The following is a 27,685-nucleotide window of genomic DNA, read 5'->3' as shown; positions in this document are numbered from 1 at the left end:
GAAGATATGTACGGCCAGAAAGTTTATAAAAATCGACCGGTCCGAGTTCACAACCGTTACCAGCGGGCGCAGATGCGCACGATCCAGATGGTTGTGGCATAGACACGCTCTCCACTAGGGAGAGATATGACGAAGACAATCAATGCCCTGGATTTCTAAAAGAGTGCAATACGTCGCATAACGCGAGACGCAGTAGTCGTCAAGGTTGACTTGACCGCGCTGATGAAGCCGCTGTTAGCATATGCCTGACTAGCATCCCACATCATCACGCCTCCAAAGCTGGAGAAAGTCTTGGAATACTGGATGACGGGAGCCAGACTGGACGCAGGCAAGTAGCCGGTTCCGGCGGCACCAGTGTTGGCAGGGACACCCAAGAAGACCTTGACATCCGGGTTCTTCGAGGTGGTCTTGGCCCAGTTGTCCCAGGTGTCAAAGTTGAAGTTGTTCTGCGTAGAGGAGCCGGCGACGTAGGAGTTCACACCACAGTAGTTGTTGTAAAATTGCACCCAGATTGCGTCGAAGTACACAGCCCCATCAAGCATCTGGTTGTCAGCAGCATCAGGGTAGACACATTGCGGCGCAGCCGTAAGGTAGTACTTCTTGGAAGTATCGGCATCCATCAGACTCCGTAGCTGGTTTCCAAATGCTGCCATGTTGCTAACTGTGGCCTCAAAGTCGAAATCGAATCCATCAACCACAGCGTCTCCAAAAGGACGGTTGACCGAAGAGCTAGACGACTGAGGCCCAAAGGTCTCCCAAATCAGGTTGGCACCCGCGACAGCAGCGGATTCTGAAGTGAAACCGCCCTCAGTGTAGGTGGCACCTCCAATAGAAAGGAGGATAGTTTTTCCCTTGCTCTGGCAAGTAGTAATATCGGCACTGACAGATAAATTGTGTTAGAGGGACGTGCCTTGCTTCAAGTATACAATCATGACAGAAGAGTCAGTGCAACATACCCAATTTGAGGACAGTTCAATAAAGCAGTACCATCAAAGGTAGTGCAGTTGTTTCCAGCATTGGAAAAATTGACCTCCGGAGCGCCACCCTGTCCGTTGATCATGGTAACGAAAGCAAGTTGAAAGACCTATTTGATCATTAGTCTAAGTATTCAGAACATGGCTCGCCTTTTAGAATTGTTCATACGTCGATATCATCATCTACAGAAATGAATATCGTCAGTAGGAGCACTTGATATAGTATAAGTATACTATAATGCTTTGTGTTACTTACTGTCACAGTAGTAAGCCAAGGGCTGCTGGGCAAGATCTCCGCTCGACTGATCGTACGAGTTCTGACCTGTTCGAAAAAAGTGACTAGTCAGTCATGAGGCCCATATTGGGGGAAGATGAGCTTCCGTACCCCAGTAGACAGCTATGTTGGTAGTAGATGAGGTATCCAAAGTAGCATAAGCTCCCTGCATCGAAGCAAGAAGAGCTGCGGCAAAGGTATTCCTGAAGGAAGGCATAATGGAATCCTAGAAAGAGGAGACAAGTATAGATGTCAAGGAAAGTAAGAAATTGATCGTTTCAGAAGGAATGTATTGCAATAAAACTGTGCAATGAAGGTGAAACTACTGCGGTGTGGGTCCTTAACACAAACAAGAGAGATAGAGAAAAACTGGTGATGAAGAAAGCGCTTTAATATATCCATTCGAGGTTTCCTTTCTCCTACTCTGGTGAATTCGGTTACAGGCACCCCCCGTGAATTCGCTTTCGAGTCACCTTCCCCTGGGGGTATAGACGGTGATGGACACGCGGTCATAGCTGATAGTCCAGAACCGTTCCCGCCTACCCAAGTTGTGAAGATAGCAGGTTAGATGACTATACTGTCCATGTGCAAGTGAGCATTCCGTAGTGAGCAGTTTTAGTTCCAGGGGGGCCACGAGTGATGGAATGTAACGTTTCCGGGTCGGCACCGGATCCGATGAGGCCAGGCTCGACAGCCAAGCAGACAAACCGCTCCTGACAGCTTCACGATTACCTGCTTGGGTAATTCTAGATGAAGCTAAACCGAAGGGTCACAGGAGCTATAATGGTTCGTGGTCGAGTTCCGAGCGTTGCACCAAGAGGTCATATCGTGAGGTTTCCATGAGAGGCCAAGCTTCAAGCATGGGTAATGAGCTTATTCTCGCTACATTGGTAACAGCTCGGGGCTCCAGAGCGGAAAGACGAAGTAACTCCGCAAGGGTCCATAGAATATGGTTTGATAAAGAAAAGCGGAGTAGATCTCCAGGAACGGACAAACGCCCAGCTGTCTAGGCTCTTCATTTCCCGCATCAAGTGTTCCTGAGGCACGGGCACAAGACCATGATTTGCATGCGATTTGCGCTAGGCCAGTAGCAATGTAGAGTGGAACGCCGTATGTGTGCCTGGGGGCTTATTCTATCTTGTACGAGATTGGACGAAGATTCAATCTATTTGATCCGCGGGAGTGTGCCGCCATCACGATGCTCAAAGGTTCCGACATTCTTTGATTGCCTGGCGGATGACTGCCCTGGGGAAACGAAGACCAGAGGATGAGGTTAACAGCAATGGGCCCCCTGTTGGTTTCCTTCGTTTCACAACTGGCGCGCGTGAATCAGCCAGCCGACGTGATATGGAAGGCGAAGCTTTCTGTGGCATCCAATGACAGTTAGCGATCATCACGCTTGGTATTCAAGATGACAAGTTAATTCTGTATGGAAACTAGGGGCTTGGCTCCCTTGTTCTGGAAGAAGCCTATGATGCTCCGCTGCACATAAAGCTATTGTTGTGTCAGAGACTCAGAGTCGATCGATAATACCTAGTCGCCCTTCACGGCACGGTCCTGCCGAGGTATGCGCCCTACACTTCTGGACGCGCTTTTTTTTTATTTTTTTCTGAATTTCCGCCCGAGTAGTAATACGCAATCCATCCCCGAATAAGCGCAGAAGGGAGAGGAAGCTCCCTGAGGAATGATGGATAGGGATTCCTCGTTTCTGTAGAGATGGACAAAGTAATAGTTGCCAGTCGGGAAGGGCCGAAACTGGATGCTCTACTTACTTAGCCCAAAGCCACGGCGGGCGCTACCAAGAAAGTCAATCGGGCATTGGCCCTTTTGGCTTCATACACACTACACCTAGACCTTCCCCGTAGTTTTACTGTTACATCTAATTTCCCCATCCTCATCAGACGGAGTCAGGGAAATTTCATTATTATTGAACAGTGTACTCGTCGGTACCAGAATCAATACTGTTCGAACGCTTTTTCGACTCCCTCTTTGCGGACGCTAGACATGTGTATGCTTATCTATGGAGGTCATCCTACACAATCACGCTGTGTGCTATCCACGCTCACGAACATGGCCCATACCAATCCCGTTGACCTGCATTAGCAATGTCTCCTCTCTCTCTCTCTCTCTCTCTCTCTCTCTCATCCTCCCTCCCCTAGTCAAGAACCCAAAAAAAAAGCGGGCGATGAATCTCCGATCCATCCAACTCCCGACGGTAGTCCTTATCTCTTGACTAGTATCATGGGTCCGGAGTGGCTTAAATCTGATCCTTTCACATGTAGAACCGTGTGTCGATCCCAGGACTCTAAATGAGCTAGTTAGGAGGATCTTCCATAAAGAGATATACTACGAGCCAAACCCATGTCAGTCTCGTTGTTGCTGAATGCTACATTACTTATCTTATGGAATATTCTGCAGATGAAGGTCTTCAACCGTCCGGTACTACACGTAACTTCGATAAGCTTCCGATAAGCCGATATTGGGGAGTACGGCAACGTTGTTTTATTTGACTTGATATGAGATCGATTTCATTATCTGGCATCGATAACCTCGATAGAATGTCACCCGGATGTTCTGCATACTGACCCAGCTGCATCACTGTTGCAAAGCTTATGCATGGTGATGATATCGACAACTGCCAGAACGAAAAGGAAGTTTGAGGATACTAACCGTAACATCATTGTCTGTTATTTCTCCACTTAGTTATGGGATATGGTAGAGGTGCTGGTTTCTTCTGCCACTGATTCTTATGGATGATAGACATACTGAATGCGACATCGAATTGGTTATCATCCCAGGAGTTACATCCCCAAAAATGTACACGCATGCGATGGTTGCAAAGCATTATGCGCTTCCTTTTACTGCATGCCTACCCGAATCTTCAATAATGGACGTATACCTTCGCGGAAAAAGAAGGTGGTTATATTTGTTGGACAACATGACAAGGTACTGCATGCATGCTACCTCCAAACTGCAGCACCGACAGTTTGGCCATCGACTAATTGTGTATTGCTGTCCACGTTTGGAAGATATCGTCAGCTTCTGAGTGAGGGCTCTAGTAGAGGCTTAATGTGCGCTTTAACTCCAGGACCATCCTGGCAATTTATACATGCTAGCGGTCTATTATGAACTATGTATGAATTATGCCAAGTGAACATCGTAGATTTAATATTGTATTACCATAAGAACTGAGTTCTTGTTCATGTAGCATGAGAAAGAAAGAGGGATATACAGGTAATCGTGTATGAGAATTTTATGGGGAATCAAAGTTTATTCATGAAACACATAGAAGCAGGTTGACGGCATCTTGTAACTGACGAGAAGAAGTCTCTCAACTTGACCGCAATCTCATTGACCAGAACAAAACGTTTGGCTATTTGCCAAATTTAAATAGGCCAAGGAGATCACTTGTTCATGGAGTCGCTTATCTCGAGATTCCGACAACTCTCTGGACAGCCTCATCGTTCTTCATATCCTCTGAGACAACTCCAGCAACCTTCAGAACGTCCACGACGCCTTCGATGACCTTCTTGTCGACACCCCTCGTTCCTCCCTGCGCGAACCTGACATCCTTCAACCATTCCTTGGCGTCGTCTTCGGTGTATGTGCAGCCAAGTTCTCCAGTGCCCAGCAACTTGACGGCCTGGTCGGTATTTCCCTCGAACTCCTTAATACCCTGATCTAAGACTTCAAATAGCTTTGCCAGATTCTCATCCTTCTCAGGATTGGGGAAAGTCGATGTGGAGGCAACAACCAGCCACGATGGCCATGGGGTATAGATTTCACCGATCTTCTTGAGAGGGGGATGGGGCTTGTCCGCAGTCTGGTGGAAGTAGGGCTTAGTGGTGAACTGCTCCCACATGAAGAACTCCGCAGCGGGCTTGGGCGGCTTGTCTGGGTTCTTAGCATCGAATCCAGTTACACCGTCACGAAGGTCGCTGAAAGGACCGAGCGGAACAGTGCTGAGAGAGTCGGGGCCCCAGCCTTGTTGTTGAGAGAGGACGAAAGACATGATGTGCGAACCACTAAAGCAAACGCAAGTTTATATTAGCATCCAGACGTCGTGAATAAACGTACACATAGCAACAACGAGCTCTTACCTTCCCAATCGACTAACACCGACTCTGCTACCCTTCAGATCACTAACGCTATTGATATCTTCTCTCTCCCTTCCTGTCACGATTGCCCACCGCAATGGCGTCTCGACCCAGTGGCCGACAACCTTGTATCCGCCTGAGACAACATTCTGGTGCAGCTGCGACTTTCCAGTAAGACCCGCAACCCATCCTTCCGTCAGACCAATACCGATGTCAATCTCTTTCTCACGAAGACACGTAATCATATGGCCTGTGCCAGACGGGAAGGGAACGAGGGTGAAATTGAAGGGGAGCGAAGATGCGGATCGGACGGCAAGGTGGAGAGGGGTGAGGTAGTGCTCTATTTATGAACCATGTTAGCCATTGGCGTATGACTTCTCATTTCTTGTGGATGGATAGAGGATATTCGCAATCGTAGACAATATAGATCATAATTGACGAGCGGTTTTCTACCGAGACATAGATAGATGTTGCGAAGATGAAGTCATACCTGGCACGTAGCCGATCCGAATTGTCGCCCTCGATGCTGCCATGGTTCAGCGCTTTTTAATTGATAAGTATATCAGACAGCTAGAAAAGAATAATGCGCAACGCAATTGACGACTTCAATGCGCTCTGGGAGGTCGTGGTTGTTTGAATTCCCGAAGATCTTGTTGCTGGTGGGGTAATAATGGCGGGGTTTAAGTCAGCATGTCGAAATCTCCGAGACTTCCATAAGCGGAAACGGCAGTACTTAACAATAAAGAGCGATTATGATCAAAATGAAATTCTATTTATGCCTCGCCATCATCACGGGGAATTGATTATAATTATCTATATGAAACAAATGGCATATATGCAGGACCGGGTATGGATCTAGGCCAACCGAATATCTTTCTCCTCGGCTTCCCAGCGATCGCCGCTTTGCCTAGGGCTGTTGGCGACCCCTGAGGGACCCTCTCCGAACATCCAATATTGGATACCCAGGTAGCAGTCGCATACGCATTGGAACATACCGCACATCCGGAATGACCATGGGATGACCTGCTTGCTGCCAAAGAAATAGCTCATCTTCATGAGGTCACCAATAATCCATGATGCAAGTACAGAGAGACGGAAGCCTTTGCAAGATCGCGAACGTTGGTTGGCCAGCACTTGAGGAACGGGAAGGAATGCTTCAACCGCCAGGCCGACAACCCCAAGGAGGTTGATGTAGGATTCCGAGCGGGAGATAAACGGCAGAAAGACGTGGATGAAGAGGAGACCAAGGGAGAAGTAGGTGAGGAAGGTCCAGTACCTGTGTCAAAAAGACATTAGTCACGCCGGAACAAACGAAGGGATCGCTTTTTTCGTCACAAGAAGCTGGAATGGACATACGGCTTCGTGTTCCTCCACTTCCAAAAGTTGTACGGCCTCCCCGAATTTTCATGTTCGCTGAATGGTGCATGTTCGATGCCACCCTTGATGCCCGTTGCAGGTCGGTTATCCAAAGCCACCTTGAGTAGAAGGAGTTGCACGAAAACCATGATGATCGCTTGTATCAAGAGCGAATAAGAATAGTAAGCCCCAAACCAGTAAAAGACCCTGTCAAATTAGTCAGTATGCCGCTAAAGAAATGTGCCATCCCACTTCAACAAGACACCTACTTCAATATAGACGCGACAAGCATGATCAATGGTATGTCCAATGAGAAACCTCCCGAGTTCTTGTTCCTATGTATACTGTATATTTGATCGGCATAAGATGTTATGGGCGATGTAATGAGACTATGCACAAGGCCCCAAGTCAGCATTTCTCCTTCAATTCCAGATGGACGATGGCCAGCGGAGTACATACAAAAACGGGGCCCCATATTCGAGGGCAAGGGAAATGAGACCCATGTTGATCAATGGTCTCCGGTCCTCAAGATTCGAGTGTAAAGATTCGAGTACAAAGCTCGCTCAAGGATGCCAAAGCTTTCTTCTGATGTACGACTCCCGCACCTGAAAACTGGAATGCTCGCGTGCCCACGGTCGACAACTTCGCGGAGAAGAACACTCGTGAGTTGGATCGGAGGTTCCGTATCGCTCGAGGAATTATACCGCGGAATAAGGGAGGTGCGCCGCAGCAGTTGTAGGATGCAGCGATCAACGTATTTCCAGGTCTAGGAAAGAGACGTCTACCGAAGTCCAAATGACAGACAACCAGAGAGACGATACGAAAGTCCGCTGAAACCAAACGGGCCAGGGGCGCCTCGAGGTCCAGGCGCTCCGTCGATCATAACGGGTTCCGGTCTTGGCGGCTTATGTCGATTATGTCAGCACATATGCACAAACAAGCAATTGCCAAGCTGCCCAGGTTGGTTATAGCTATGATTCATTACTCTACTGGGCTCATATACTGGCGGAAATCACAATATCATTCATCCAAGCTTGCTATAACTTACTGTCGGAGACGCTTCATAAAAGGATACGACGTACAACATAACGCACAAGATACGCACAACGGAACATACTCTAGAACTCGATCCTCCAAGTCTTTCCAATACCGACACCAGGGTTCTTTACGATAGCGTATGGTGCCTTGCCATTTTGCTGCAGGTGGAACTCTAGAGGAGCGGTGGAACCGGATTTCGCTCCCTCCTCGATCACAGTCACGCTGGACTTTTCCTGCCACTGCTGAGGGGCGTCCACGATAACGATCTTCTCGACGCGGACACCAGACATGGCCTTCAGATATTCCGCGGTCTTTGGACCCTTGGTTCCAAGATTCTCCGAAGCCAAGGTCGAATCGCTGAAAGAGAATCGACGGTGGATGTATGCGCCACGCTCGAAATCGAACGTCTCTCCATCGTCAACATAGAGAGTGCCCTCGGCTTGACCGTTCTTGTCCAAGGTTACGACAAGAGTGTACGGATCCCACTTCATCAATCCACTGCTACGGCGGGGACGGTCCTTCCGGGGAATGATGTGACCTCCCTGCATCAGGAGCGGGACCTTCTCCAGAGGAGCGGGAACAATATGCTTCTTGCGCCCTCCCTGGTAGACCGTGTAGTCGAAGTAGTCATAGTACTTCTCATCGTCCGCAATGTAGATGTCCACCGAGGTCGCCCCCTCAGTCACTACGGGCTTTGCGAGAAGACCGGTGGATCCCAGGTAGAGCTGGTCGTCAAGTGCAAAACCATGCTCATCAGACGGATGCACGTAGTACTGAGGCCTGACAATAGGAGTTCCGTTGACGGAAGCCTCGTGGAAGGCCGTATACCACGCGGGGAGAAGCTGGTAACGGAGACGGATCGCTTGCGAGATGATTGCTGTGTACGGTTCTCCAGCAAGGTAAGGCTCTCTCCTGCGGGTGTCGATGTGGGCGTGTGCGCGGAAGAAGGGATACCAGATACCAGCCTGATACCATCTAGTCAAGAGATCCTTGCTAGGATTACCAAAGAAACCACCGACATCAGCGCCGGCGAAAGGAAATCCGGCGATACCATTGTTCAGAACCATAGGCAGAGAAGCCGCCAGATGGTCCCAGTTAGCCTGGTTATCACCAGTCCACATGGCACCCAGGCGCTGAGTTCCAGCGTAGAAGGACCGCGTCAGGACGAACGGTCGACGCACCTCACCCTTCTTCCGCTCCAGAAGTCCCTTATATGTGGCATTGACAAGAGTCATACCGTTTACGTTATGAATGTCACGGTGCTCCCAATCTCCGTAGTGGATGTTGTCCTTAGGCATAGTGGTCTCAGGCCCATTAAAGACGGAGGGTTCATTCATATCGTTCCAGACGAACATGTTGCGGAGCGTGCCTTTGAACTTGTCGTACTTGAACAGGCTAGCCCACCAATCAATGGCCGCAGGGTTGAAGCAGTCGACCCAGTGAGAAGAACCCGGCCAACACCAACCCTCGTAGAGATCACCGTCCTTATTCCTGACACCAAGGTTTTTGCTCTTCAGGTCATCCACAATCGGGTAGTTAGCCTCATTCTTGATGTGAGGGTCCAGGATGATGACAAGTTTCCGCTCCGACTCGTCCAGTTGTCCCTGCATACCTTCCGGGTTAGGGAAGGTAAGAGGATCCCAAGTGAAATATTTCTTGCCGTCGGTGTATTCGATATCGAGCCAGATGACATCGTAAGGGATCTGGTATCGGTCGAACTTGCGGTCCACATCTTTGACATCTTCATCCGTCACATAATTCCATCGGCATTGATGATAGGCAATGGCGAACTGCTGAGGCAGCTGAGTGTATCCCGTGAGCTCTCCGTAGGTCTTGCTCAGATCCTGCGGTGTGGGACCCAGGAAGACAAATACATCGAGCTGACCAGACTCGGAAAACCAATGGGTCTGGGTCGTCGTTTTAGCGCCCACGCCCAGCGAGAGAGGATTGGCAGACGTCTTCGATTTGACGATATCCACCCATGTCTCTGCGGCATTGAGCCAGAATACACCGACCGTGGAGTCCTTGCGATGTGCCTGCATGAACGGAATCGCACCGTAAAGAGTCATTGGGCTGTTGAGTTCATACTCGAAGACATCGCTGTTATACAACCGATAAGGCTCATCATGGTTTCCAGAACCACCCCTGATCGATTTGTTAGTTCCACCGAGAAAGCAAGAAGGAACGAGTTTAGCTACCTGGTCTCCTTCAAGGAGAGAGAATCAGCATGTTCTGGAATTCCAAAAACATGCACATAGCCAGGGAACGTGATGTCAAGTCCCACACTCTCTGGGCCTTTTGGTTTCGAATCGGTGTTGCCGCCAAAAGACTCCTCCCACCAAGTACTCTGGTCCTCAGCCTGATCCTCTTTCGGTTCATCGACCTTTGCTCTCCAGTGCTCAACATTCAGGTAACCGCGGTCATTGAACTTCACGTGTGTTTCACCATCTCGCTGGAAGTCCACCTCAAAGGGTGCATGGCGAATGATGGCTTGGAACTTTTGCTCGGGGCCGTAGAGGACCTTGGTGACACCAGCTTCTGTTTCCGGGTCCAATGAAGCGGACTTGCTCAGCTCCAGTCCACCGACCAACGCCCATTTACCGGCCTCGTTGTATCGCTGCTTGCGCGCTTTGCTCTCGTGACGGAGCTCGATGTCTCCCTTGGTCCTCTTCTCCTCATCTACAACAACGCGAGCGACACCAGACTCGAGGAAGGAAACAGTGAGAGGTAGCCGGACCTTCTCACCCGCAGACACGGTCTTCAGAATGACACCTTGCAACTGACCGTCCTTGAATTGGATGGAATTCGAATCGAGCTCATAGGGCGACGACCAAGAGGAGCCCTTGGCGTAAACATCGTCCGCGTAGGCTCTATTCCGCTTACAGAAACCCGATTGGTCACATTTCTTGAAGTTTTCGTGCTTGACAGCGGCTAGATGATGAAGTCAGAGCGGCATTGACTTGGGATGGATGGATAATGGATGCTCACTCACCTCCGGGGCTGATAAGACAGCTAAGCAGTATCACTAGGGAAAGCAACAGCGCCCATCTAGGGGCCGCATGTAGACTGCGCGCCATGATCACACTCAAGGTCCAAGCAGCAGATGCTGAGGCCTTGCAGAATACAGACTCCTAAACACAAAATCTGCTGGCCTCCATCGACCGGTCGTGTCGGCCAACAGGTGTATATACCAAGAGCTCTACAGGAGCTTCGAAGCGTGTCCAGAGCTAAGCCGGGGAAGCCAAACAAGCCAAACAGCCCGAGACGGCCCAAACCCAAAAAGGGCTCGACGACAACCCCTCCAAAGCCCCACAGCACCAGACCGTCGTCGCCGGACTGCCCGTATATATTTTCGCCAACTCAGCCATTGCCCGCCCAACCCTTGGGATGTATCTCCTTTCACCTCTCCAGCCTTTTTGTTAACTCCATTGACCGACCTTCCAGTCGTCCTTTACACACATCAATCAAAATGTCCAACGAGCAGACGTATGTTATTCATCCCATCTTCTCCATCCTGCCCCTCTATACCCCTCTGCCCCTCCACAACTTTTTCGTTGCCCCTCATCCAGAGCGGTCAGGCTAACGGTTGTACAGCTTCATTGCCATCAAGCCCGATGGTGTCCAGGTATGAATATTATAGCGTCGAGTAGACAGCACAGCTTCTGCTCGATTGCCTTCCTGCGATTGTATTGTCGACTAATGGTTCCCAGCGTGGACTCGTCGGCCCCATCATCAGCCGCTTCGAGCAGCGTGGGTGAGTTGCTTCAGCCTTCCGTATGAACGAGAAGAAGATTTATATACTGATATCTCTGCAGCTTCAAGCTCGTCGCCCTGAAGCTCGTTACTCCCTCCCAGGAGCACCTCGAGAAGCACTACTCTGACCTCTCCGACAAGCCCTTCTTCAAGGGTCTCGTCACCTGTACGTTCTCCCTCTGGAGGTTTTCTAGTCAAACCGCAGATCGTAACTGACACGTTATCTAGACATGCTGAGCGGCCCCATTGTCGCCATGGTCTGGGAGGGCCGTGAGGTCGTCAAGACCGGTCGTGGTACGTACCACCTATCCGGAAAATCATGATGCTTTTCGAGTCTAACATCTATCTACAGCCATCCTCGGTGCCACCAACCCCCTTGCCTCCGCTCCTGGCACCATCCGTGGTGACTACGCCATTGTAAGTCTTTTCTAGACGCCTTAGCCCGTTTTCAACCATACTTACACAGGTCAAACAGGACGTCGGCCGCAACGTCTGCCACGGCTCCGACAGCGTCGAGAACGCCAAGAAGGAGATCGCCCTTTGGTTCGGCCAGGGTGAGGTCATCGAGTACAAGCACTCCCAGCAGGACTGGATCTACGAGAAGCCTTAAATTATCTCGATCTAAGGACCTCGAAACGAGATCTCTGCAGCCGCATAAGTCATGACGGCCAAGGAATCTTAAATACAAAATAGAAGTGATCAATGAGAAATAGAAACCCTTCCATTGTTTATGGACTGCTTCTTCCCACGCCAAGAATATCATATATTCAGTAGATACTAGCAGAGGACCGGAGATTCTTACTCCTATCTGCCAGAGTATTCATGATTTACCTGCGAACAAAGACTTTTTTGGCTAAACTTCCCACTGGTCCGACAACCGTTCTTGCAAACCAGGGTGTAGCCCATACACTCGCTGCAATCCGAACTGGCAACAATGCCTTTGTGATCGCATATGCTGTCGCAAACTCCAGAAGCAAGCGCACTCCTTTGCTTTCAGCACCCCTAAGCTCCGGCTGCTCTGGCCCACTGCTTGCTGTATTCCCTGTTCCCGCTAAAACGTCCACATCGCTCTCCTCCACCCAGCCCTTCTTTCTCAGCCACCTTCCGAAGCTCTTCACGCCTTCATCGAAAGCTCCTCCCTCGCCAACCCAAGAACTCGAGTCCGGCGTCCAACCAGCATAATGGAATGCCCCTACGAGGCCGAAGAGCGGCACCACGGCTGTGATCTCGTGTAGTATCAGGAAAGAGGTGATATGCGTGACTGGTGCGCCAAAGAGAGGGGCCGTATACGGTCGTAGAAACGACGGAAGACGTTCGTTGAAGCGGCGAAGGCGCGAATAGGAGTCGCGCGCTGGTTGGGACGAGGGCGGTGGAGGAGTCGATAGGGATCGGCGAGGACAGGATTTGATAAGAGGACGGAATCGTAGAGGACGTAGGAAATTGGATGCCATGTTGTAGGATTTGAATCAATTGACGAAGTACCGTAGTAGCTTAATCATTTGGCACTGGGGAATGTTGAACGTAGAGGCAGATAGATATATTGCGATTTGAATATCTGCTTAAAGACGTATAGAATATCAGTAGAACACCCGCTCAACTGGGTCAGTTGCAGTCTCAAGATTAGTACTGCATGATGGAGTCACTGCTTTAGTATTATATCGCGAGGATTCAGAGAATGTCGCTCATATTGAATTCTTCCATCTTCAGTCGTCGCGATGGATCATGTTTGTTCTGTTTGTTCTTCATACTTATCGCCTAGGCAGAATGGAAGTTGATTAGACGAGTCACAAAAGCATGCATTGGATTGCTACTCCGTCCTAATACGTAGTTCACGAGTAGTCTAGCTAGTAGCTGCGGAGTTAGTGCCATGATGCTCGGGATCGACCATCTGATCACAGGCAGCATCTTTATATCTGATTGATGTGCTGCAGGCACCCATTATTGCATTTAGCATAAATAGAATCAATTCGCTCAGATAGCGGAAGATGGACGCTTCGAGTGGATTGTGGAGACGATCCAGCGGTTTGATTGAAGAAAAACTGAGGCATGGAGTTGGTGGTGGGATGCTGAATATGGCTGTGACGTTGTCAATGGAATCGTATATATTTGAATTTTATGGACAGGATAGTAGCGCAGCTCTTCCCGTGTTCTGGTCTATTATATACAGATTTCTTTCTGGTTGTTACTGTACGTTTCGAGTTGTGACTTGAGAAAATAACAGCCAAATGTTGCTGTCGGCAGCCAGCAGCGTACAATTGCCGATTGAGTTCAATGCGGCTGGCTGAAAACTGTCTGGATATTGGATGTCCACACTGATAATCCGCTATATTTGAATTTTATTTCTCCGCAGATAATTGGACAGAAAAGTCACAGTTGCTAAGCACTTAACTCAGAAATTCCCGTCCAGAGTTCGATGTAAGTTCCGGGGAGGACGTCGGCCAAGCGTTCGTTTTCCGGACTTTAAACTGCAACACCTGAAAAATCTCCAACAGCTGGGGACTTCACGACGCAGGCCGTCATAACTCACAGACACGCGCCTGGCATTATGGAGAAGATCACAGACAAGATCGCGGCGCTGCCGCCAGATGCGAACTTCTTCTCGCTGGAGTTCTTCCCCCCAAAGACTCAGATGGTGGGGTCGTCCATTCTACCCCGCGGCGATGGTCGAGTTGAACATGGCTGACATTCATGTGCTATTCAGGGTTCTGCCAACTTGCAGGCTCGTCTGGAGCGTATGGCTCAAGCCCTCCGTCCTCTCTTCGTGACGGTTACATGGGGTGCTGGAGGCACGACCGCGGCGAAGTCGCTGGAGCTGGCGGAGATCTGCCAGCGACAGCTGCAGCTCACGACATGTCTGCATCTTACCTGTACAAACATGGACCGGAAGCTGGTTGACGAGGCACTGGAGGAAGCAAAGGTTCTGGGAATAAGGAATATCCTTGCACTGCGCGGTGACCCTCCTCGCAGCGAAGAGTACAACATGCATGGAGAGGATGACAGCAATAAGGAGTTCAAGTATGCGGTTGATCTCGTTCGATATATCCGGAAGGTGCACGGAGACTACTTCTGCATTGGAGTTGCAGCTTATCCTGAAGGTCATCCGGGCGAATCTGTCCAGGATCCTCAATCGCCAGAGCATGACCTGCCCTATCTGATCGAAAAGACCACGGCCGGTGCGGATTTCATCATGACCCAATTGACATACGATATCGATGCGTACAGGAAGTTCGAAGATCTACTGAGGAACCATGAGTCTGGTGTCTTCAAGACCATTCCTATCATACCTGGTCTTATGCCTATCCAGAGCTACAACATCCTGACGAGAGTGACAAAGCTGAGTCATGTCAAGGTTCCGAAGGATGTCCTGTCTCGGATCGAGAAAGTCAAGACCGACGACGATGCAGTGAAGCGCACTGGTGTCGACATTGTGAGCGAGATAGTGGACAAGATGAAGGATCTACCGTGCCCAGGACCTCGTGGCTTTCACTTCTATACGCTGAATCTTGAGAAATCCGTGTCATTTATCCTCGAGCGGTGCGATCTTATTCCGCCATCAACTGACGCAGCTGATGACGATGATCGAGATGCGGATGGCGTTGTAATTGTGGAGGCTCCCAAAGATGCACCTCTAACTGAGGTCCAGAAGCGTTCATTCTCTAGGCGTCGAGCTTCCTCCATCAACTCGCAGCCTCACAACCGTCTGATTGTTGACAAACCATCTGTACCCTCGGATGGCTCTTCCAGAGGCTCCACCACGCATGAAACCGCTGCTCTCAGTGCTGGTTTGCCAGCACTGAACCCACCACCTCGCAGTACAACGCTACAGATCTCCGAGGGTCTTGGCTCTCTCGGTCGGGAAGCCACATGGGATGACTTCCCCAATGGACGCTGGGGTGATGCTCGATCTCCTGCATTCGGAGAGATCGATGGCTATGGTCCATCACTTCACGTGTCTGCTGCTGTAGCTCGTCGAATTTGGGGTTACCCTGTCTCTCGTGATGATATCAGCACCTTGTTTCGCCGACACGTCTCTGGTGAACTGCACATGGTGCCATGGTCGGAGGGAGGAGCGGAAGAAAATTCTGGTGGCCTGAATCCTGAAACTCTGACAATCCGTCCCGAGCTTTTGAAGCTGATCGAGGGTCGAGGCTGGTGGACAGTGGCGTCCCAACCTGCGGTTAACGGTGTCCGAAGTGACGACCCTACCTATGGCTGGGGTCCCCAGAAAGAGGGCTTTGTCTTCCAAAAGCCATTCGTCGAGTTCTTCTGTCCGAACAAAGACTACCAAACTATTCTCAAACCTCTTCTTCAGAAATATGGCGACGAAGAATTTGCCTGGTTCGCAACTAACGCAACCGGTGAACTAGAGTCCTACATCTCCACCCAGTCCAATGGAGATGAATCCGAGAGAGATCAAGTGCACAATGGCGTGAACGCAGTGACATGGGGTGTCTTCAAAGGCAAGGAGATTATTACCCCAACCATTATCGAGGAAGTCAGCTTCCGCGCCTGGGGTGAAGAGGCATTCCGCATCTGGGATGAATGGCGCCGTGTCTATCCCCGCGGATCTCCCACTGAACGTTTCATCGACGAGACCAAGAATGATGTCTGGCTCGTTTGCGTCATTGGGCAGCGATATGGGGCAGGCACAGAGCCGGGATCGAAAGAAGAAGAGGATGAAGTGAAGATGCTCTGGAGGGTGTTGGCAGGAGAGCAGTAATTCGCTCCCTGAAACAGGCCCCAGTCGAAGAACTTGTTCTGACCATGATGGAACACCCACCAACTGGGTAAATCTTCTGATGAAACGCAAGTCCGCCGGCATGAAAGATGCCGCATTCGACTTTGTAAATAGCTTTCACGAATTAGATACAATGACGATGATAAAAATATGTTGCAGCGCAACTTTTCGAATCCAGACCACATAGACTGGACGTATAAATAGGAGATCATAATAATAACTACCCTGCTTGCCTGACGCACACAGGGCTAAAGGTTAAAGTATTTCGTAAAGGTTGATTTTTAAGAAAACCGACTACTTTTCTATAAAACCATAGATCAGGATCGCTATTCGTCCTCCCCCAAAACGGAGCTGCCTTAAAACTGCTAATTTGAAATTTCCTGTTCTCAAATCCGACTACTAACCGGCCGGACCAGCCTTAACATCTTCATCGTCTCCGCCCTTGCCTTCTGCTTTCTCTTTCCGTCTCTGTACGACATCCCAATTATATACGCGCGCGGTCGCAACTTCAAGGGTCTAGATTTTATTGATTATTGTTAGTTTTTTTTGTCTTGTTGGGGATGTCTATCCAGACTATAAAAGTCGAATATCATGCGTTGTGTATGTGTGTTCGGGAGGGTTTTAACGTACCGTGATCTGTTCCCTCAGGAACTCCAAATCCTCCTCGCAGTTCTTCAAGCTTGACTCTGCGGCACGGAGCTTCTCTTCCAGCATAGTCTCAGCCTCATCAAGTGGGTATGCCAGCATCACGTTGGCACCAAGCCAGAGATACACCTCTTCAGTGTCGGCAGGGGAGACAGTCGCGCGAGCATAGAGGGTGTCGTTGAGCTCGAAGTTGGTAAGGAGAGGTTCTTCTGATCCAGCCTGGGTGGGTAAAAGTAACAGCTCAGTAATGATGTCCATGGATATAAATATATAACATTCCCCTCTGTGCGTGTGAATAGTATATTATCTCCAGCTCCAACTGGACCAGAGATATATGGTATGGGGCAAAGAAGACGCAATCTCACCTTCCTGCGCAACTTCAAGAACTTCACAGTCTCTGATGTCTTCTTGATATCCGGAATCTTTTCCCGTAACCCCGCTGCCCGTCGCTGCGTGTTTACTTCCATGAACTGATACTTTGCAATCATTTCCTGGAACGAGCGGAGTGTGGGCTCGACGTCCGCGCGAGACGAGACGTAATCTGACACATTGTCGACGAAGGGAGCGACTGGAATTCCGCGTGGATTGGTCTGCGCTTGCGCACTGGTTGCAGTTGGAGCTTGTCAGTGGATTTCAGGAGGAATAGCGCGGGGAAAGTGAATAAAGATAGAGAGCGACTTACGCCGCGGGCGTTTTGTCGGCCATATTTGATTTTATTTCTTGATTATTTCACTGCCCAGTAGAGCAGGGCCAATTCAGGTCGGCTCTCAGGCAGGTGACATTGGATGCTCTGGTGGGGGTTTGCGTTTTGTTGTTACCAGAAGTCGAACGCAGACGCTGAGGGGTTCGGAGTTTCCAGCGTGAGTTTCGGTGGTGGAGAGATCAAGAGCTGGGTTTCCTCTTCGGGAAAAGACCATGGAATGACATCTCTTCTCTTGAACTCTTGTCCTAACTACTAACTAACTCATTGCACAACAACCCCAACTTTCAAGTTTATATTTTGGATCTTCTCTTTGTTTTTTCTTTTTCTTAATCCGTTTTTAATGATATGGCCAGGGTATGGTTCTTCTCGTAACGACTCCGACCATCCTCTCCGCGCTCGAGGCGGTTCCGTCCGCATGTCGCGAGACTCTCGACCTCCCCAAGTCTCCTGCGCTGGATGGTCCCATATCCCATGAACAGCTGATTGCGCTGGCGCGTTGGTATACACGCGGAGATGGAGAGCAGATGCCAAAGACTACCCGAGAGGAGGAAGAGGAGGACAAGAAAGAAGGGAGCAATGCGGAGGAGGATGGAAAGCCTCTGAGCTCGCAGGAGCAAGGAAGATTCAACTTCAACCCTGCAGCAGCTTATACGCTCAATTCCCTTCTTCGCGGGACTAAAATCTATATCCCACCTCCACCACCGAAGCCAGCACCGGTAGGTTATCTGCAACGATTTCCTAAAAAACACAACATAAATCATTATACCCCCCTCCCAAGTTCTAACCTCCATCCCAGAGTCCCGAATACCTCGCTCTCAAAGCCCGTCTCCAAGCCGCCGCAGAAGCCGATGCTTATAACCGCATGCTATATTCCACATCTTCAAAAACACCTCAACCTGACCCCATCTTTTCCTCTTCAAACGTCACCGCTCTCCAAGACAACACCTCTACAAACGCCGATTACGATCCCCTCACACCTTCCCTCGTCCTTAACATCTTCCTCTCCATCCTCCTTACCGGCTTCAGCTCATACTGGGCACTGAGCAATTACCGCACTCCGGGTTTTTTAACCTTTGCTACGAAACGAGGTTCGGGCTTTGCATCAGGTGTGGGCACGGCATCGCAGCCTGTTCGGGTTTTGGTCTCTTTGTTCGCAGGGCTGTTTATTGGAATTGCGGAAGTGGTGTTATACGCGATTTATCTGCGAAAAGTAGATGATGCGCGGAAACGAGAGAGGAAAGTCCAGGAGAAGAAGGAATTGGTCGGTCCTGTTGAAGAGGGGGGGGAACCACAGCCGGAGAAGATAGTGGATGTTGGAAGTCAGATGGAGAAGGAGGAGATCTGGGGAAGAGGCGTGAATGGTGGAATGAGAAGAAGGGTGAGAGAAAGATGGGAAGAGAGAGAAAAGGATAAGGAGAAGGATTCAGATGAGCAGAGAGTTGAGTGATTGTGCTTTTTGTAGATTACTATGTATGCTTTAGCCTTCTTTTTCTGTAGAGAATAGACAGCATTTTCCCTACTTCAGTAACAGAGACAATACTAGATTAGATCCACTGCGTTTGGGTCGATACCGCAGTGTATGTGGTGATTTCATAGTTACCATTTGAAGATCTGCTTTAGAACCAAGTACAGAAAATTCCATGTGAAGATTGATTCAGATAGGAATATTTGCATGCCTTCATTTGGTCCACCCGCTCTTGTAGTCCGGTGGAGATGGTGCGGATAACGTAGCCACTGATCTATCAAATTTCAAGTTCAACTTCGAATTTCAATTCTGTAACTATGCTATAATATCTGGAAATTGACCATCACTGGACATTAGAATTATATACTTCTTTCCCGCCATCGCAGTCGGCATGACCGTATCACGTCAAACTCCACGACATCTATGTCCAAGGCGTACTCTATCTAGCATCATCATGAGAATCTTGCCAAAGAACATGCTTAAAAGACGGCAGCAGGCAACAAACAAATCACATACTCCAGAACCCAGCAGGCGCATGCTATGATGAAAGACATCAATGATAAATGAAGGCAACATGGGACTCATATCCGCTGGTTCAAACAGACACACGGAACCTTGAAAAAGATATCGAACATAAAAAGAGAAATCAATGTGGTGGGACTCCTCAAGGAGCCAGGGATCTTTTCTCAAGAAGCAGCTTTCCAGATGGAATGTTCTTCCCGAAGCCCTCCTCACGACTGAAGACGCGCTTACCACGAACCCAAGTCTCCCGCACCATTCCCTTGAGCATCCTGCCCTGGTACGGAGAGCACTTGTTGCGGAAGAGCATGGTGCTCGGCTCCACGATCCACTCGACGCTGTCATCAAAGACGCAGATATCAGCGTCACAGCCGCCGGTAAGATCGCCCTTTCGCTTCTGAAGCCCGACTTGAGTTGCAGTGTTGATGCAGCACCACCGTACAATATTCTCAAGAGCATCCCTGGTAGCCTCGCTAGAAGCGTCCAGCTTCTTCCTCCGGTTCAACTCTGTCCACAAGATAGGCAGACCGAGACCAACAGAAGAAATACCGCCCCAGGCGGAGAAGAAGTTTCCATCGTGCTCAGGGTCTAGGGTGGTGCCAAGGTCAGAGACACTGCTGGTGGCAGAAGGTGTCGCTGTCGCCGACGAACTAGCGGAGGAGCAATGACCAGAGATATGGGACGGAAGCAACTTGAGGTCAGGCGTGCAAGGAGAGTGGTCAGAGACTACTGTCTTGATGACACCATCAGTTGCATGGCGCTCAAGCTCTGCCCAGAGGCGATCCTGGTTCGCCTGGGAACGGATGGGCGGGCAACACTTGTGTCGAGTATCACCGTCGCGAATCTCCTCTGCGGCGAGTGAAAGGTAGTGAAAGCAGGTCTCCGCAGTGATTGGGATCCCTTTAGCACGGGCCTCGCGCAGCAACGGGATGGCTTCCATTGCAGAAAGGTGGACTATGTGCAAAGGAAGTTTAGGGGCAAGATGCGCGAGTGATAGAATCTCCTCAATAGCGTACGTCTCAAATGCCGCTGGACGAGAAGCCAGGAATGTGGAATAGGCCTGAAGGGGCCCCTCTGGTGCAGCAGGCGGTTCAGACGTCTGCACTTCATCACCAACGGACGCGGTGATGGGAGGTACCATTTCTGCGTGGAACATCAGCGTGGTAGGCTCATCGGCCAATTCAGCCATGACCTTCCTGATATCCGCTGCGGTAACAGCCGGAAATTCCTCAACCTGGAACATGTCAGTACTTTGTCTTATTGTAGATTCATTGTCCTTGAACGTACTCCACTATCAATTAGGAATCCCTTGAATCCTCGGACTCCTTCGTTCACAAGGCCTTTCAGCTCATGAGCATTTCCGGGGATAATGCCACCGTAGAAACCAACATCCACCCAGCATTGCCCCTGAGCGGCCTTCACTTTCTCCTTCAGCCCGGCAACCGTCGTTGTTGGCGGAATTGCATTCAGGGGCATATCAATGACCGTGGTCACACCACCAAAGGCGGCAGCCTGGGTGCCGGTGTAGAAACCTTCCCATTCAGTACGGCCAGGCTCGTTGAGATGCACATGTGCATCCACCAGACCAGGCAGCAGAACAAGGGGAGAGTAGTCTGTGTACTGCGTGCCATCAGGGAAACCAGAGGCGGGGAGGACTGAGTAGAAGACCGAGGTCACTTTGCCCGTCTCGCGAGAGATGACCACTGTGGCCGGCGTCAAACACCCTGATATGACGGCGCGGGATGAAGCCACCACGATTGGTGGGTTGGTGGATTCACCGTTGATAGTTGCACTCATTGCGCCAGCAGGGTCCTGTCTCCTTAGTGGGTTCCAACCTGGAGTCCGGGGTAAATCGTGCTGCGATCAAGCTATCTGATCTGGCGCTCGCGGCGGCGGGTCTGAGTTAAGCGCTTAAAGATAAAGAGATATAGTACTAGGTTGCCACCGGCGCCCAGGGTCCAGAACGGCTTGATGGAAGCAATGGAAACAGACAATGTATATGATACTGCACTGAAGACAACGGGAAGAGAGAGAATTCGAAGTCTCCGAGGGTGCTGAGTACAGGGAGTGGCTTATCGGGCTCACAGAGTGTACGCTGATAAGGATTCTGGGTGGATCCCGTAAGCCCGCCAGATAATGAAGCCAAAGTACCAGATATGGACGGAAGAAAAAGAAACAGAAATAATAATAATAACTTACGGGACCAGACGATTGATAAGTCTGTTCCTGAAGAGCCAAATTCAAGCCAGCCTCCCTTCCGGCCCCGCGAAAGGGGAGGCCACAGGGCACTATTTGGAGAGATAAAATCGCCGCGGCCGTGGCCATCTTTGCGGGTCCACCGCGTCCCACGGGTGACAACGAAGGCGAGAGGGACAACATCAGTAGTCTCCGCCATCGCCGATTTTCCTCTCGGGATCTGCTAAACCCTAGGGAGTTCCAGAAGACAATTAGACTCCCATACCGCCAGGAGGGGTTTCACGCCTTCCAACGCTGGGTCCTGGGGCATTTGGCGCCTGGCTTGCCGGGGAAGCCCATCTTTCACGCACCCCCGCTAGTTAGTATATTAGGAGTAAGCCTGGAGTACAGGCCCCAATACAGACTGGAATGCATCGGGGATACCATCAGGTTTGCCCTTTCTGGCAGCCAGTCGAGGTCTCGTGGTGTACTGTATGCAGAAGGCGAATACCATACTTAGTCTCTGTCCGTGCCATCCGTTTTTCCGGCAGCCGAGATGGCAACCGAGAGGTAAGTCTCGAGTAATCGTACTAAGGGCCGTTTTTATTACTCGATAGCAATCGAATAAGATCGATGAGCTGGCCGCATGGAAATAGTCTGTAGTCCAACTGTAGCGCAGTCCCAGCAAGACTCCATCATCGGGCACCTCCGACGGTCCGCAGAGTCGACGTGGGCTAGACTAGAAATCGTCAAGGTTCCAGATCAAAAAGAAGCGATTGGGCCTTTAACCGCCAAGCTCGATCCCCGTTGGCGATCGCACGGACAAGCATCGTCAGGAACACCAACAATAATCTTCACCCGCGTGTGTTCTCCGTCCGGCTTATCGTCAGGCCTCGCATTACTCGATGGAAACTCGCGGGCAGCCGGTTGTTGTCCGACATAGGAACATAGGGCCGCAACTCAGATCCGGCATTGGATCATGATGACTCCAAAGTAACAACGGGCTTGCGTTCGTCCATCGCCTTTGGAACTGATACCCAGTAGGTTTCTGGGTCTCTTCTGGATGTCTCTGCTGGAGAGAGAGAGCACCATAGCCTAACTGATAAAATCGTCAAGTCGAGTTGAATCTGGTGAAGCAGAAGCGGAAGAAAGTCGGGGCGTTCAAGGATGGCAACACCGGGGTCATCTGACCGTGCCAGCCCTAGTTCATGTGTTTTGGTCGGCCTTTCCAGTTAATATAATATTAATAGTATAATATTACTCGATAAAATGCTCTTGTTGCTTGTGTTAGATAAGCCAGCGTCCGGAATTGGACTGATCGGATCTGCAATGTTACCATCAGAGAGACATTTATTCGTGTCGATTTCCCCTCTTCGTATCCATGGAGAATCGGGACAGACACAGAAGCTCGTCGAACCCCAGTTTAGCGGTAGTCGATGTGCATAACGCTCCTGCGTCGATCACTGTCTAGATCTCTCTCTATCGTAGAATACATATTGAAATGTATTATTGATCCAGAGACTGTTGGCGCATTATTGTTCCAGAGTCACTCTAGTACTATCACGTGATAGCGCGGTGGGTTCTTCCCCGGACGCGATCCGTCGCGTTGGAGACGATAAACGATAACGATACTTAGTCGAAAGTGGTGAGAATTTCCATCTTCGACCTCCACTGGTGGTGTGAGCGTCTGTTCATTATTCAGTAGAGCTTCTAAAGGCCATCTTCTCCACGGTTGGTGCAGCTCCATCGTGAGAGACTGCTGCTGCTCAGCCTCGACATTCTGACAATAACCAGCGCTGGAGTTTTCAGAAACAGCTATGGACGCGCAGATTGACAGCACCAAGCCCATTCCAGCCTTCTACTGTTGTTACCTCCTACGCTCGACGGTGAACCGCGGGAAGCTCTACATCGGATCGACTCCCAATCCACGAAGGCGACTCGCTCAGCACAATGGCATCACCAACGGAGGAGCCAAGCGGACAGCAAACCTGAGGCCCTGGGAGATGGTAATGATAGTGGAGGGATTCATGAGCCGGACTGGAGCTTTGCAGTTTGAGTAAGTGCGTCATATATGCGTCGATGGATATACCCGCGCCCTCGATACGGATCCCAATTCTCAAGGCGTTACCGAACTGATGACATGCAGATGGTCGTGGCAGCATACAGTCAAATGCAGACATGTTAATCGTGGAGAACGCAACGCAACCCACCAGAGCCGTGGACGCATCGATCCCAAGTCAAAGGTCAAGACATCCCAGGGTGAGCCCAAGACAAGGGCATCCTTGGCTAGCCACCTGGGCGATTTACATGTCCTGCTCCGATCTACATACTTCCGCACCTGGCCCCTGAAGGTCCGCTTCTTCTCGAAGGACGTTTACCGGGTATGGCAGGGGTGGTCCGACAGAGTGGATGGTCTCATCCCGGATAACGTAGAAATTATATCTCCGCAGGATGGTGGCAGCATCCGAAATGCGGCGGCTGTGGATAGTAGCTACAATAGCATGAGAAGCTATCTAGAGAAGGCGAGAACGGTGCTAGATGACTCTCAAAATATTCATTGTGGCGTATGCAAAGAACTGCTGCAAGTGAAGGATCAGATGATCGTCGTGTGTCCAGCGCCCAGCTGTCGCAGCACTTCTCATCTGCTTTGTCTGTCCAACCGATTTCTCCAAGAGTCAGGAGAGCCAGACCAAATGTTACCGTTGGAGGGTACCTGTGTTGCTTGCGAGGAGACCGTTCAATGGCCTATGCTGATGAAAGAGCTAACTCTGCGCAGCCGAGGAGAGAGCGATCACAAACCCCACAGGGAGCGAACCGGACGACCCGCAAAGAAAGGCAATGCTAGAACCGGTCGCAACGAGCAAAGACTCTCTCAGCCTCCAGTTGACGATCAGATGAATTCCAATGGTGGTGAATACGGGGAGAGTGTTTATGGCGAATATGATCAGGATGATGAGCCGCTGGACGATAGTTGGGTAGATGTATTCGACGTCGACGAGTCCGACTTGGAGACCAATAGCCAGTTGGAGAACCAGTCCAAGGCAGCACAGACTCGAGTCGAGATCGTGATCCAGGACAGCGATTGTGATGAACCAGAGATCATAGACTAAACCAATCGCAGGTGCAGACGGGTTCACTTATACGCAGACTGTAGTGTCATGTGGAACTCTCACCGCTGGGGATGAAAGACCACGGACCTAGTCTCCTGAGAGGGCCGATGGAGTCGACATTTTTCATACACTCCAGCACAGGTTCCAGGATATCCTGGGCTACTTCGTTGAATGGTCTCCCTGCATCAATGACACAGATCTCGTCGTTGTGTGGCAGTTCGAGGAGAGACTGGAACAAATCCCGTACACGCTTCTGCATCGTGTCGGTCTCATACCGTTCTAGACCAAAGCCACCGCGCTTCGCAGCTTCGATGGGCGAGATACTTAGAAAGAGACAAAGGTCCGGACGAGGCAGACCAACCTCAGGCTGCCATGCCCACTGAATCGACAGATTGGGATTGCGCTTAGCGGCCGAGTAGACAGCTCCTGAGTATGAGTAGCGGTCAACTATGACAGTGACCCCGTCTGCAATGAGCTCCTGAATCGTTGGAGCAACCTCCCATCTATTTGCAGAGAATAACAGGTGGATGGAGTGGTCATCCAGGTGCGACTGGCCCCTTAGATAGCCATCTATGAGCTTTCCAATAGGTGTATTTCGATCTGCGGAGGTGAATTAGCTAGTCTAGATCTCCAGCTCGCAACGAAGTTTTTCATTGCCCAGAAGAGGCTATTCTGCGTACCTGGGAATCGAATATATTTGGCCTGATGGCCCAATGTCTGCAGATTGTGCAACAGCAGCTCGCATTGACTGGATTTCCCCGCGCGGTCCAGACCTTCGACAACGATGAGAGCCCCGCGGCGACCTTTTTCGCTGTCAAATCCCTCCTGCGCCATCGCACGTACACAGTCTGGTAAATTTGTATATCTGCTAGAAAATACCTCTGAATCCACCGAGCAAGAAAATATCGATTGAGAAACGAGGGAGAGCTTGAAGAAGAAGAAGGGGGCTGTTGCGAGCAGCAGTTCGTTCGTCTCAGAAGGTTCTTAAGCCCTGCAGCGGTGGAGATCCGGAGATCTTCCTGTAAGTAATACTTATTTGCTCGCCGGCGATCTGAAACCGAACGAAAACCCACGACGCAGACATGGGCCTCGAGACCCTGTCCCAGCAGTCCAGCTTCAGCCTCCTGAACCCGTCAGGACCCTCGATCTTAGCCCCTCGACTGGGCTGTCTGAATATCGCGGGTCGAAAACCTCAGCGGACGCCGCATTATGTCCCGATCACGTCGCGGGGTACAGTCCCGCACGTCGCTCACGATGTGATGAGAGACCATGTGAAGATTGACAGTATCTATATCGGACTGGAAGACTGTATGTGTGAATCCCTGTACTTATTATTATCTACAGTTGCATTGAGAGACTGACACAACCGCCATGCGCGGCCTAGATTAGTCCTCCAGAAAGCCCACCATGAAAGCCCCGTTTACAAGCTGCCCACTGCAGCGCATGAATCCCCGCTTCGAAAATTCATCGCGTTTCCGAAGGATGTACTGTTGGTCCTGGGACCCCGACGAATCCCGCCCATCGTGTGCCCGACATCAAACACGGAGAACTCCATCTCCATCATGACGTCGGTTGGGTTCCGGCAGCTCGAGGCTGGTCAGTATATCGAGGCGATCCAGAAACTACGACCGGACATTGCGATCGGATTGTCGGATCTCGTGCTGGGTGCCAAACCCGGTGCGAAGAGGCGGATGAAGATGGTCGATCGAACCCATGCATATACCAGGGATGCGACAGAGCGGTTATACGGCGACTGGGTTGCACCAGAGGCCCGAGACAAGGCGCTATATTTCGCCCCGGTATTGCCGCTGGAGAATACCCAGCAGCAACTATACCTCCAGGACCTGGCCGAGGACCTGCGGCCGCGAATCTCAGGCCTGGCTCTATACGACTCAGCCTCCTTGTCCATCGTCCCCGAGGAACTTGGCGATCTGCCCAGACTCTCCCTCAGCGAGTACAAGACACCTCACGATATCCTACGAGATATTTCCCTAGGTGCAGACCTCGTGACGATCCCCTTCCTCAGCGCAGCCACTGACGGCGGCATCGCGCTGGACTTTACTTTCCCTGCTCCTGCATCTCCCCCATCGACACCACCACCACGACCTCTAGCTTTCGACATGTGGTCACCATCACATACCACAGACCTCTCTCCAATCACCCCCAATTGCCAATGCTACACCTGCACGAAACACCACCGAGCATACATCCGACATCTCCTATCAGCCAAAGAGATGCTCGCATGGACACTCATCCAGATCCACAATTTTCACACCATAGACTTATTCTTCGCTGCTATCAGGAATAGCATCGAAAAAGCCACTTTTGATGAAGACATAAGGACCTTTTCACGAATATATGAATCAGAATTACCGCGACAAACGGGTACAGGACCTAGGTATGTTCCCTTCCTGCCGGACAGTTCCCTTCAACAACAAAAGAGAAAAAAAAAAAAGACAGAACTAATATTATATACACAGACTCCGCGGCTACCAACTCCCCGCCTCTGGACCGGGTCAACCGAAGCGCAATCCCCGTGCCTATGGCCGTTTAGACGATGCCGTTGAAAAGTACGCGGAATCGATATCTTCCGTAACTGTCCCGGACGCTGGCGCCGATGAGTTACAAGATCGGGGATTCGCTGAGAAAAAGGATGGTGCTGCTTTATAAGATACCGTAGTAATAACTATGTCCTATAATAGAATATCCTTCTAACATGTCCATGTACGAAACGGGTTGATATCTCTGAAGTCCATCAAGTGGGTTAATCAGATGCAGCTAGGAAAAGTCGTAATCAAGCACGAGAACGGCTAGTCACAAGCTTGCTTACCTTTCCAG

At 50.4% G+C, this 27,685-nt stretch overlaps 13 protein-coding genes across 13 annotated transcripts; 5 read left to right on the top strand and 8 right to left on the bottom strand.

Annotated features, from left to right (window-relative positions):
* Positions 1–66: 66 nt before the first annotated feature.
* C8Q69DRAFT_51368 (putative class III chitinase) lies at positions 67–1,783 on the bottom strand. The gene is made up of 5 exons (XM_028633319.1): positions 1,360–1,783; positions 1,231–1,296; positions 1,144–1,157; positions 957–1,084; positions 67–879 (listed from the first exon to the last, which is right to left on the bottom strand). Exons 1-5 carry the CDS (start codon positions 1,463–1,465, stop codon positions 156–158), a joined length of 1,038 nt encoding a protein of 345 aa, XP_028489868.1. The 5' UTR covers positions 1,466–1,783; the 3' UTR covers positions 67–155.
* Positions 1,784–4,672: 2,889 nt separating this feature from the next.
* On the bottom strand, positions 4,673–5,590 carry C8Q69DRAFT_441263 (hypothetical protein; the record flags this gene model as incomplete). Its single annotated transcript, XM_028628729.1, has 2 exons — positions 4,673–5,273; positions 5,349–5,590. 2 exons carry the CDS (start codon positions 5,588–5,590, stop codon positions 4,673–4,675), a joined length of 843 nt encoding a protein of 280 aa, XP_028489867.1.
* A 305-nt stretch (positions 5,591–5,895) lies between these two features.
* On the bottom strand, positions 5,896–7,573 carry C8Q69DRAFT_51294 (PQ loop repeat protein). Its single transcript, XM_028633304.1, has 4 exons — positions 7,161–7,573; positions 6,971–7,090; positions 6,702–6,908; positions 5,896–6,621 (listed from the first exon to the last, which is right to left on the bottom strand). The coding sequence occupies exons 1-4, from the start codon at positions 7,202–7,204 to the stop codon at positions 6,201–6,203; spliced, it is 792 nt and encodes a 263-aa protein (XP_028489866.1). The 5' UTR covers positions 7,205–7,573; the 3' UTR covers positions 5,896–6,200.
* A 172-nt stretch (positions 7,574–7,745) lies between these two features.
* Positions 7,746–11,046, bottom strand: C8Q69DRAFT_51272 (glycosyl hydrolases family 31-domain-containing protein). Its single transcript, XM_028633298.1, has 3 exons — positions 10,732–11,046; positions 9,938–10,670; positions 7,746–9,884 (listed from the first exon to the last, which is right to left on the bottom strand). The coding sequence occupies exons 1-3, from the start codon at positions 10,814–10,816 to the stop codon at positions 7,820–7,822; spliced, it is 2,883 nt and encodes a 960-aa protein (XP_028489865.1). The 5' UTR covers positions 10,817–11,046; the 3' UTR covers positions 7,746–7,819.
* On the top strand, positions 11,044–12,224 carry C8Q69DRAFT_454114 (nucleoside diphosphate kinase A). The gene is made up of 7 exons (XM_028629674.1): positions 11,044–11,225; positions 11,334–11,364; positions 11,450–11,493; positions 11,555–11,658; positions 11,721–11,786; positions 11,845–11,909; positions 11,968–12,224. Exons 1-7 carry the CDS (start codon positions 11,209–11,211, stop codon positions 12,100–12,102), a joined length of 462 nt encoding a protein of 153 aa, XP_028489864.1. The 5' UTR covers positions 11,044–11,208; the 3' UTR covers positions 12,103–12,224.
* Positions 12,225–12,319: 95 nt separating this feature from the next.
* Positions 12,320–12,943, bottom strand: C8Q69DRAFT_503722 (hypothetical protein; the record flags this gene model as incomplete). Its single annotated transcript, XM_028632511.1, has 1 exon — positions 12,320–12,943. The coding sequence occupies one exon, from the start codon at positions 12,941–12,943 to the stop codon at positions 12,320–12,322; it is 624 nt and encodes a 207-aa protein (XP_028489863.1).
* Positions 12,944–13,870: 927 nt separating this feature from the next.
* Positions 13,871–16,398, top strand: C8Q69DRAFT_51092 (methylenetetrahydrofolate reductase-domain-containing protein). Its single transcript, XM_028633227.1, has 2 exons — positions 13,871–14,124; positions 14,194–16,398. The coding sequence occupies exons 1-2, from the start codon at positions 14,038–14,040 to the stop codon at positions 16,210–16,212; spliced, it is 2,106 nt and encodes a 701-aa protein (XP_028489862.1). The 5' UTR covers positions 13,871–14,037; the 3' UTR covers positions 16,213–16,398.
* A 1-nt stretch (position 16,399) lies between these two features.
* Positions 16,400–17,777, bottom strand: C8Q69DRAFT_51217 (molecular chaperone Prefoldin, subunit 3). Its single transcript, XM_028633284.1, has 4 exons — positions 17,558–17,777; positions 17,241–17,478; positions 16,861–17,094; positions 16,400–16,746 (listed from the first exon to the last, which is right to left on the bottom strand). The coding sequence occupies exons 1-4, from the start codon at positions 17,578–17,580 to the stop codon at positions 16,630–16,632; spliced, it is 612 nt and encodes a 203-aa protein (XP_028489861.1). The 5' UTR covers positions 17,581–17,777; the 3' UTR covers positions 16,400–16,629.
* Position 17,778: 1 nt separating this feature from the next.
* C8Q69DRAFT_51094 (endoplasmic reticulum-based factor for assembly of V-ATPase-domain-containing protein) lies at positions 17,779–19,103 on the top strand. The gene is made up of 2 exons (XM_028633230.1): positions 17,779–18,294; positions 18,375–19,103. The coding sequence occupies exons 1-2, from the start codon at positions 17,935–17,937 to the stop codon at positions 19,023–19,025; spliced, it is 1,011 nt and encodes a 336-aa protein (XP_028489860.1). The 5' UTR covers positions 17,779–17,934; the 3' UTR covers positions 19,026–19,103.
* Positions 19,104–19,234: 131 nt separating this feature from the next.
* Positions 19,235–21,538, bottom strand: C8Q69DRAFT_50942 (putative allantoinase Dal1). The gene is made up of 2 exons (XM_028633089.1): positions 20,850–21,538; positions 19,235–20,796 (listed from the first exon to the last, which is right to left on the bottom strand). Exons 1-2 carry the CDS (start codon positions 21,357–21,359, stop codon positions 19,708–19,710), a joined length of 1,599 nt encoding a protein of 532 aa, XP_028489859.1. The 5' UTR covers positions 21,360–21,538; the 3' UTR covers positions 19,235–19,707.
* Positions 21,539–23,337: 1,799 nt separating this feature from the next.
* On the top strand, positions 23,338–25,132 carry C8Q69DRAFT_51071 (structure-specific endonuclease subunit slx1). The gene is made up of 3 exons (XM_028633212.1): positions 23,338–23,468; positions 23,532–23,793; positions 23,884–25,132. Exons 2-3 carry the CDS (start codon positions 23,555–23,557, stop codon positions 24,845–24,847), a joined length of 1,203 nt encoding a protein of 400 aa, XP_028489858.1. The 5' UTR covers positions 23,338–23,468; positions 23,532–23,554; the 3' UTR covers positions 24,848–25,132.
* Positions 24,738–25,805, bottom strand: C8Q69DRAFT_50982 (thymidylate kinase). The gene is made up of 2 exons (XM_028633135.1): positions 25,528–25,805; positions 24,738–25,447 (listed from the first exon to the last, which is right to left on the bottom strand). Exons 1-2 carry the CDS (start codon positions 25,679–25,681, stop codon positions 24,894–24,896), a joined length of 708 nt encoding a protein of 235 aa, XP_028489857.1. The 5' UTR covers positions 25,682–25,805; the 3' UTR covers positions 24,738–24,893.
* On the top strand, positions 25,806–27,602 carry C8Q69DRAFT_50957 (tRNA-guanine transglycosylase family protein). Its single transcript, XM_028633104.1, has 3 exons — positions 25,806–26,155; positions 26,237–27,245; positions 27,328–27,602. Exons 1-3 carry the CDS (start codon positions 25,930–25,932, stop codon positions 27,515–27,517), a joined length of 1,425 nt encoding a protein of 474 aa, XP_028489856.1. The 5' UTR covers positions 25,806–25,929; the 3' UTR covers positions 27,518–27,602.
* The last annotated feature ends 83 nt before the right edge of the window (positions 27,603–27,685 follow it).

Source organism: Paecilomyces variotii, assembly GCF_004022145.1.
Source record: "Paecilomyces variotii strain CBS 101075 chromosome Unknown C8Q69scaffold_1, whole genome shotgun sequence".
Taxonomy (NCBI): Eukaryota; Fungi; Ascomycota; class Eurotiomycetes; order Eurotiales; family Thermoascaceae; genus Paecilomyces; species Paecilomyces variotii.
The sequence above is the reverse complement of the archived record's forward strand: the minus strand, read 5'-3'. Positions and strand labels throughout refer to the sequence as shown.

Coding starts and splice junctions, on each gene's coding strand:
- C8Q69DRAFT_51094 (XM_028633230.1), top strand. CDS start 17,935: ATGGTTCTTCTCGTAACGACTCCGACCATCCTCTCCGCGCTCGAGGCG. Junction 18,295..18,374: donor CACCACCGAAGCCAGCACCG/GTAGGTTATCTG, acceptor CCTCCATCCCAG/AGTCCCGAATACCTCGCTCT.
- C8Q69DRAFT_51071 (XM_028633212.1), top strand. CDS start 23,555: ATGGACGCGCAGATTGACAGCACCAAGCCCATTCCAGCCTTCTACTGT. Junction 23,794..23,883: donor ACTGGAGCTTTGCAGTTTGA/GTAAGTGCGTCA, acceptor GATGACATGCAG/ATGGTCGTGGCAGCATACAG.
- C8Q69DRAFT_51272 (XM_028633298.1), bottom strand. CDS start 10,816: ATGGCGCGCAGTCTACATGCGGCCCCTAGATGGGCGCTGTTGCTTTCC. Junction 10,671..10,731: donor CTGTCTTATCAGCCCCGGAG/GTGAGTGAGCAT, acceptor TTCATCATCTAG/CCGCTGTCAAGCACGAAAAC. Junction 9,885..9,937: donor CTCTCCTTGAAGGAGACCAG/GTAGCTAAACTC, acceptor CAAATCGATCAG/GGGTGGTTCTGGAAACCATG.
- C8Q69DRAFT_50942 (XM_028633089.1), bottom strand. CDS start 21,359: ATGAGTGCAACTATCAACGGTGAATCCACCAACCCACCAATCGTGGTG. Junction 20,797..20,849: donor GATTCCTAATTGATAGTGGA/GTACGTTCAAGG, acceptor GACATGTTCCAG/GTTGAGGAATTTCCGGCTGT.
- C8Q69DRAFT_50982 (XM_028633135.1), bottom strand. CDS start 25,681: ATGGCGCAGGAGGGATTTGACAGCGAAAAAGGTCGCCGCGGGGCTCTC. Junction 25,448..25,527: donor CAAATATATTCGATTCCCAG/GTACGCAGAATA, acceptor TCACCTCCGCAG/ATCGAAATACACCTATTGGA.
- C8Q69DRAFT_51092 (XM_028633227.1), top strand. CDS start 14,038: ATGGAGAAGATCACAGACAAGATCGCGGCGCTGCCGCCAGATGCGAAC. Junction 14,125..14,193: donor TCCCCCCAAAGACTCAGATG/GTGGGGTCGTCC, acceptor TGTGCTATTCAG/GGTTCTGCCAACTTGCAGGC.
- C8Q69DRAFT_51368 (XM_028633319.1), bottom strand. CDS start 1,465: ATGCCTTCCTTCAGGAATACCTTTGCCGCAGCTCTTCTTGCTTCGATG. Junction 1,297..1,359: donor CAACATAGCTGTCTACTGGG/GTACGGAAGCTC, acceptor TTTTTCGAACAG/GTCAGAACTCGTACGATCAG. Junction 880..956: donor TTGAACTGTCCTCAAATTGG/GTATGTTGCACT, acceptor TTTATCTGTCAG/TGCCGATATTACTACTTGCC.
- C8Q69DRAFT_454114 (XM_028629674.1), top strand. Junction 11,365..11,449: donor TCAAGCCCGATGGTGTCCAG/GTATGAATATTA, acceptor AATGGTTCCCAG/CGTGGACTCGTCGGCCCCAT. Junction 11,787..11,844: donor GGTCGTCAAGACCGGTCGTG/GTACGTACCACC, acceptor ATCTATCTACAG/CCATCCTCGGTGCCACCAAC.
- C8Q69DRAFT_50957 (XM_028633104.1), top strand. CDS start 25,930: ATGGGCCTCGAGACCCTGTCCCAGCAGTCCAGCTTCAGCCTCCTGAAC. Junction 26,156..26,236: donor CTATATCGGACTGGAAGACT/GTATGTGTGAAT, acceptor GGCCTAGATTAG/TCCTCCAGAAAGCCCACCAT. Junction 27,246..27,327: donor CAAACGGGTACAGGACCTAG/GTATGTTCCCTT, acceptor TTATATACACAG/ACTCCGCGGCTACCAACTCC.
- C8Q69DRAFT_51217 (XM_028633284.1), bottom strand. CDS start 17,580: ATGGCCGACAAAACGCCCGCGGC. Junction 17,479..17,557: donor GCCGACAAAACGCCCGCGGC/GTAAGTCGCTCT, acceptor AACTGCAACCAG/TGCGCAAGCGCAGACCAATC. Junction 16,747..16,860: donor TCCTGAGGGAACAGATCACG/GTACGTTAAAAC, acceptor AATAAAATCTAG/ACCCTTGAAGTTGCGACCGC.
- C8Q69DRAFT_51294 (XM_028633304.1), bottom strand. CDS start 7,204: ATGGGTCTCATTTCCCTTGCCCTCGAATATGGGGCCCCGTTTTT. Junction 7,091..7,160: donor GAATATGGGGCCCCGTTTTT/GTATGTACTCCG, acceptor CCTTGTGCATAG/TCTCATTACATCGCCCATAA. Junction 6,909..6,970: donor CTTGTCGCGTCTATATTGAA/GTAGGTGTCTTG, acceptor CTAATTTGACAG/GGTCTTTTACTGGTTTGGGG.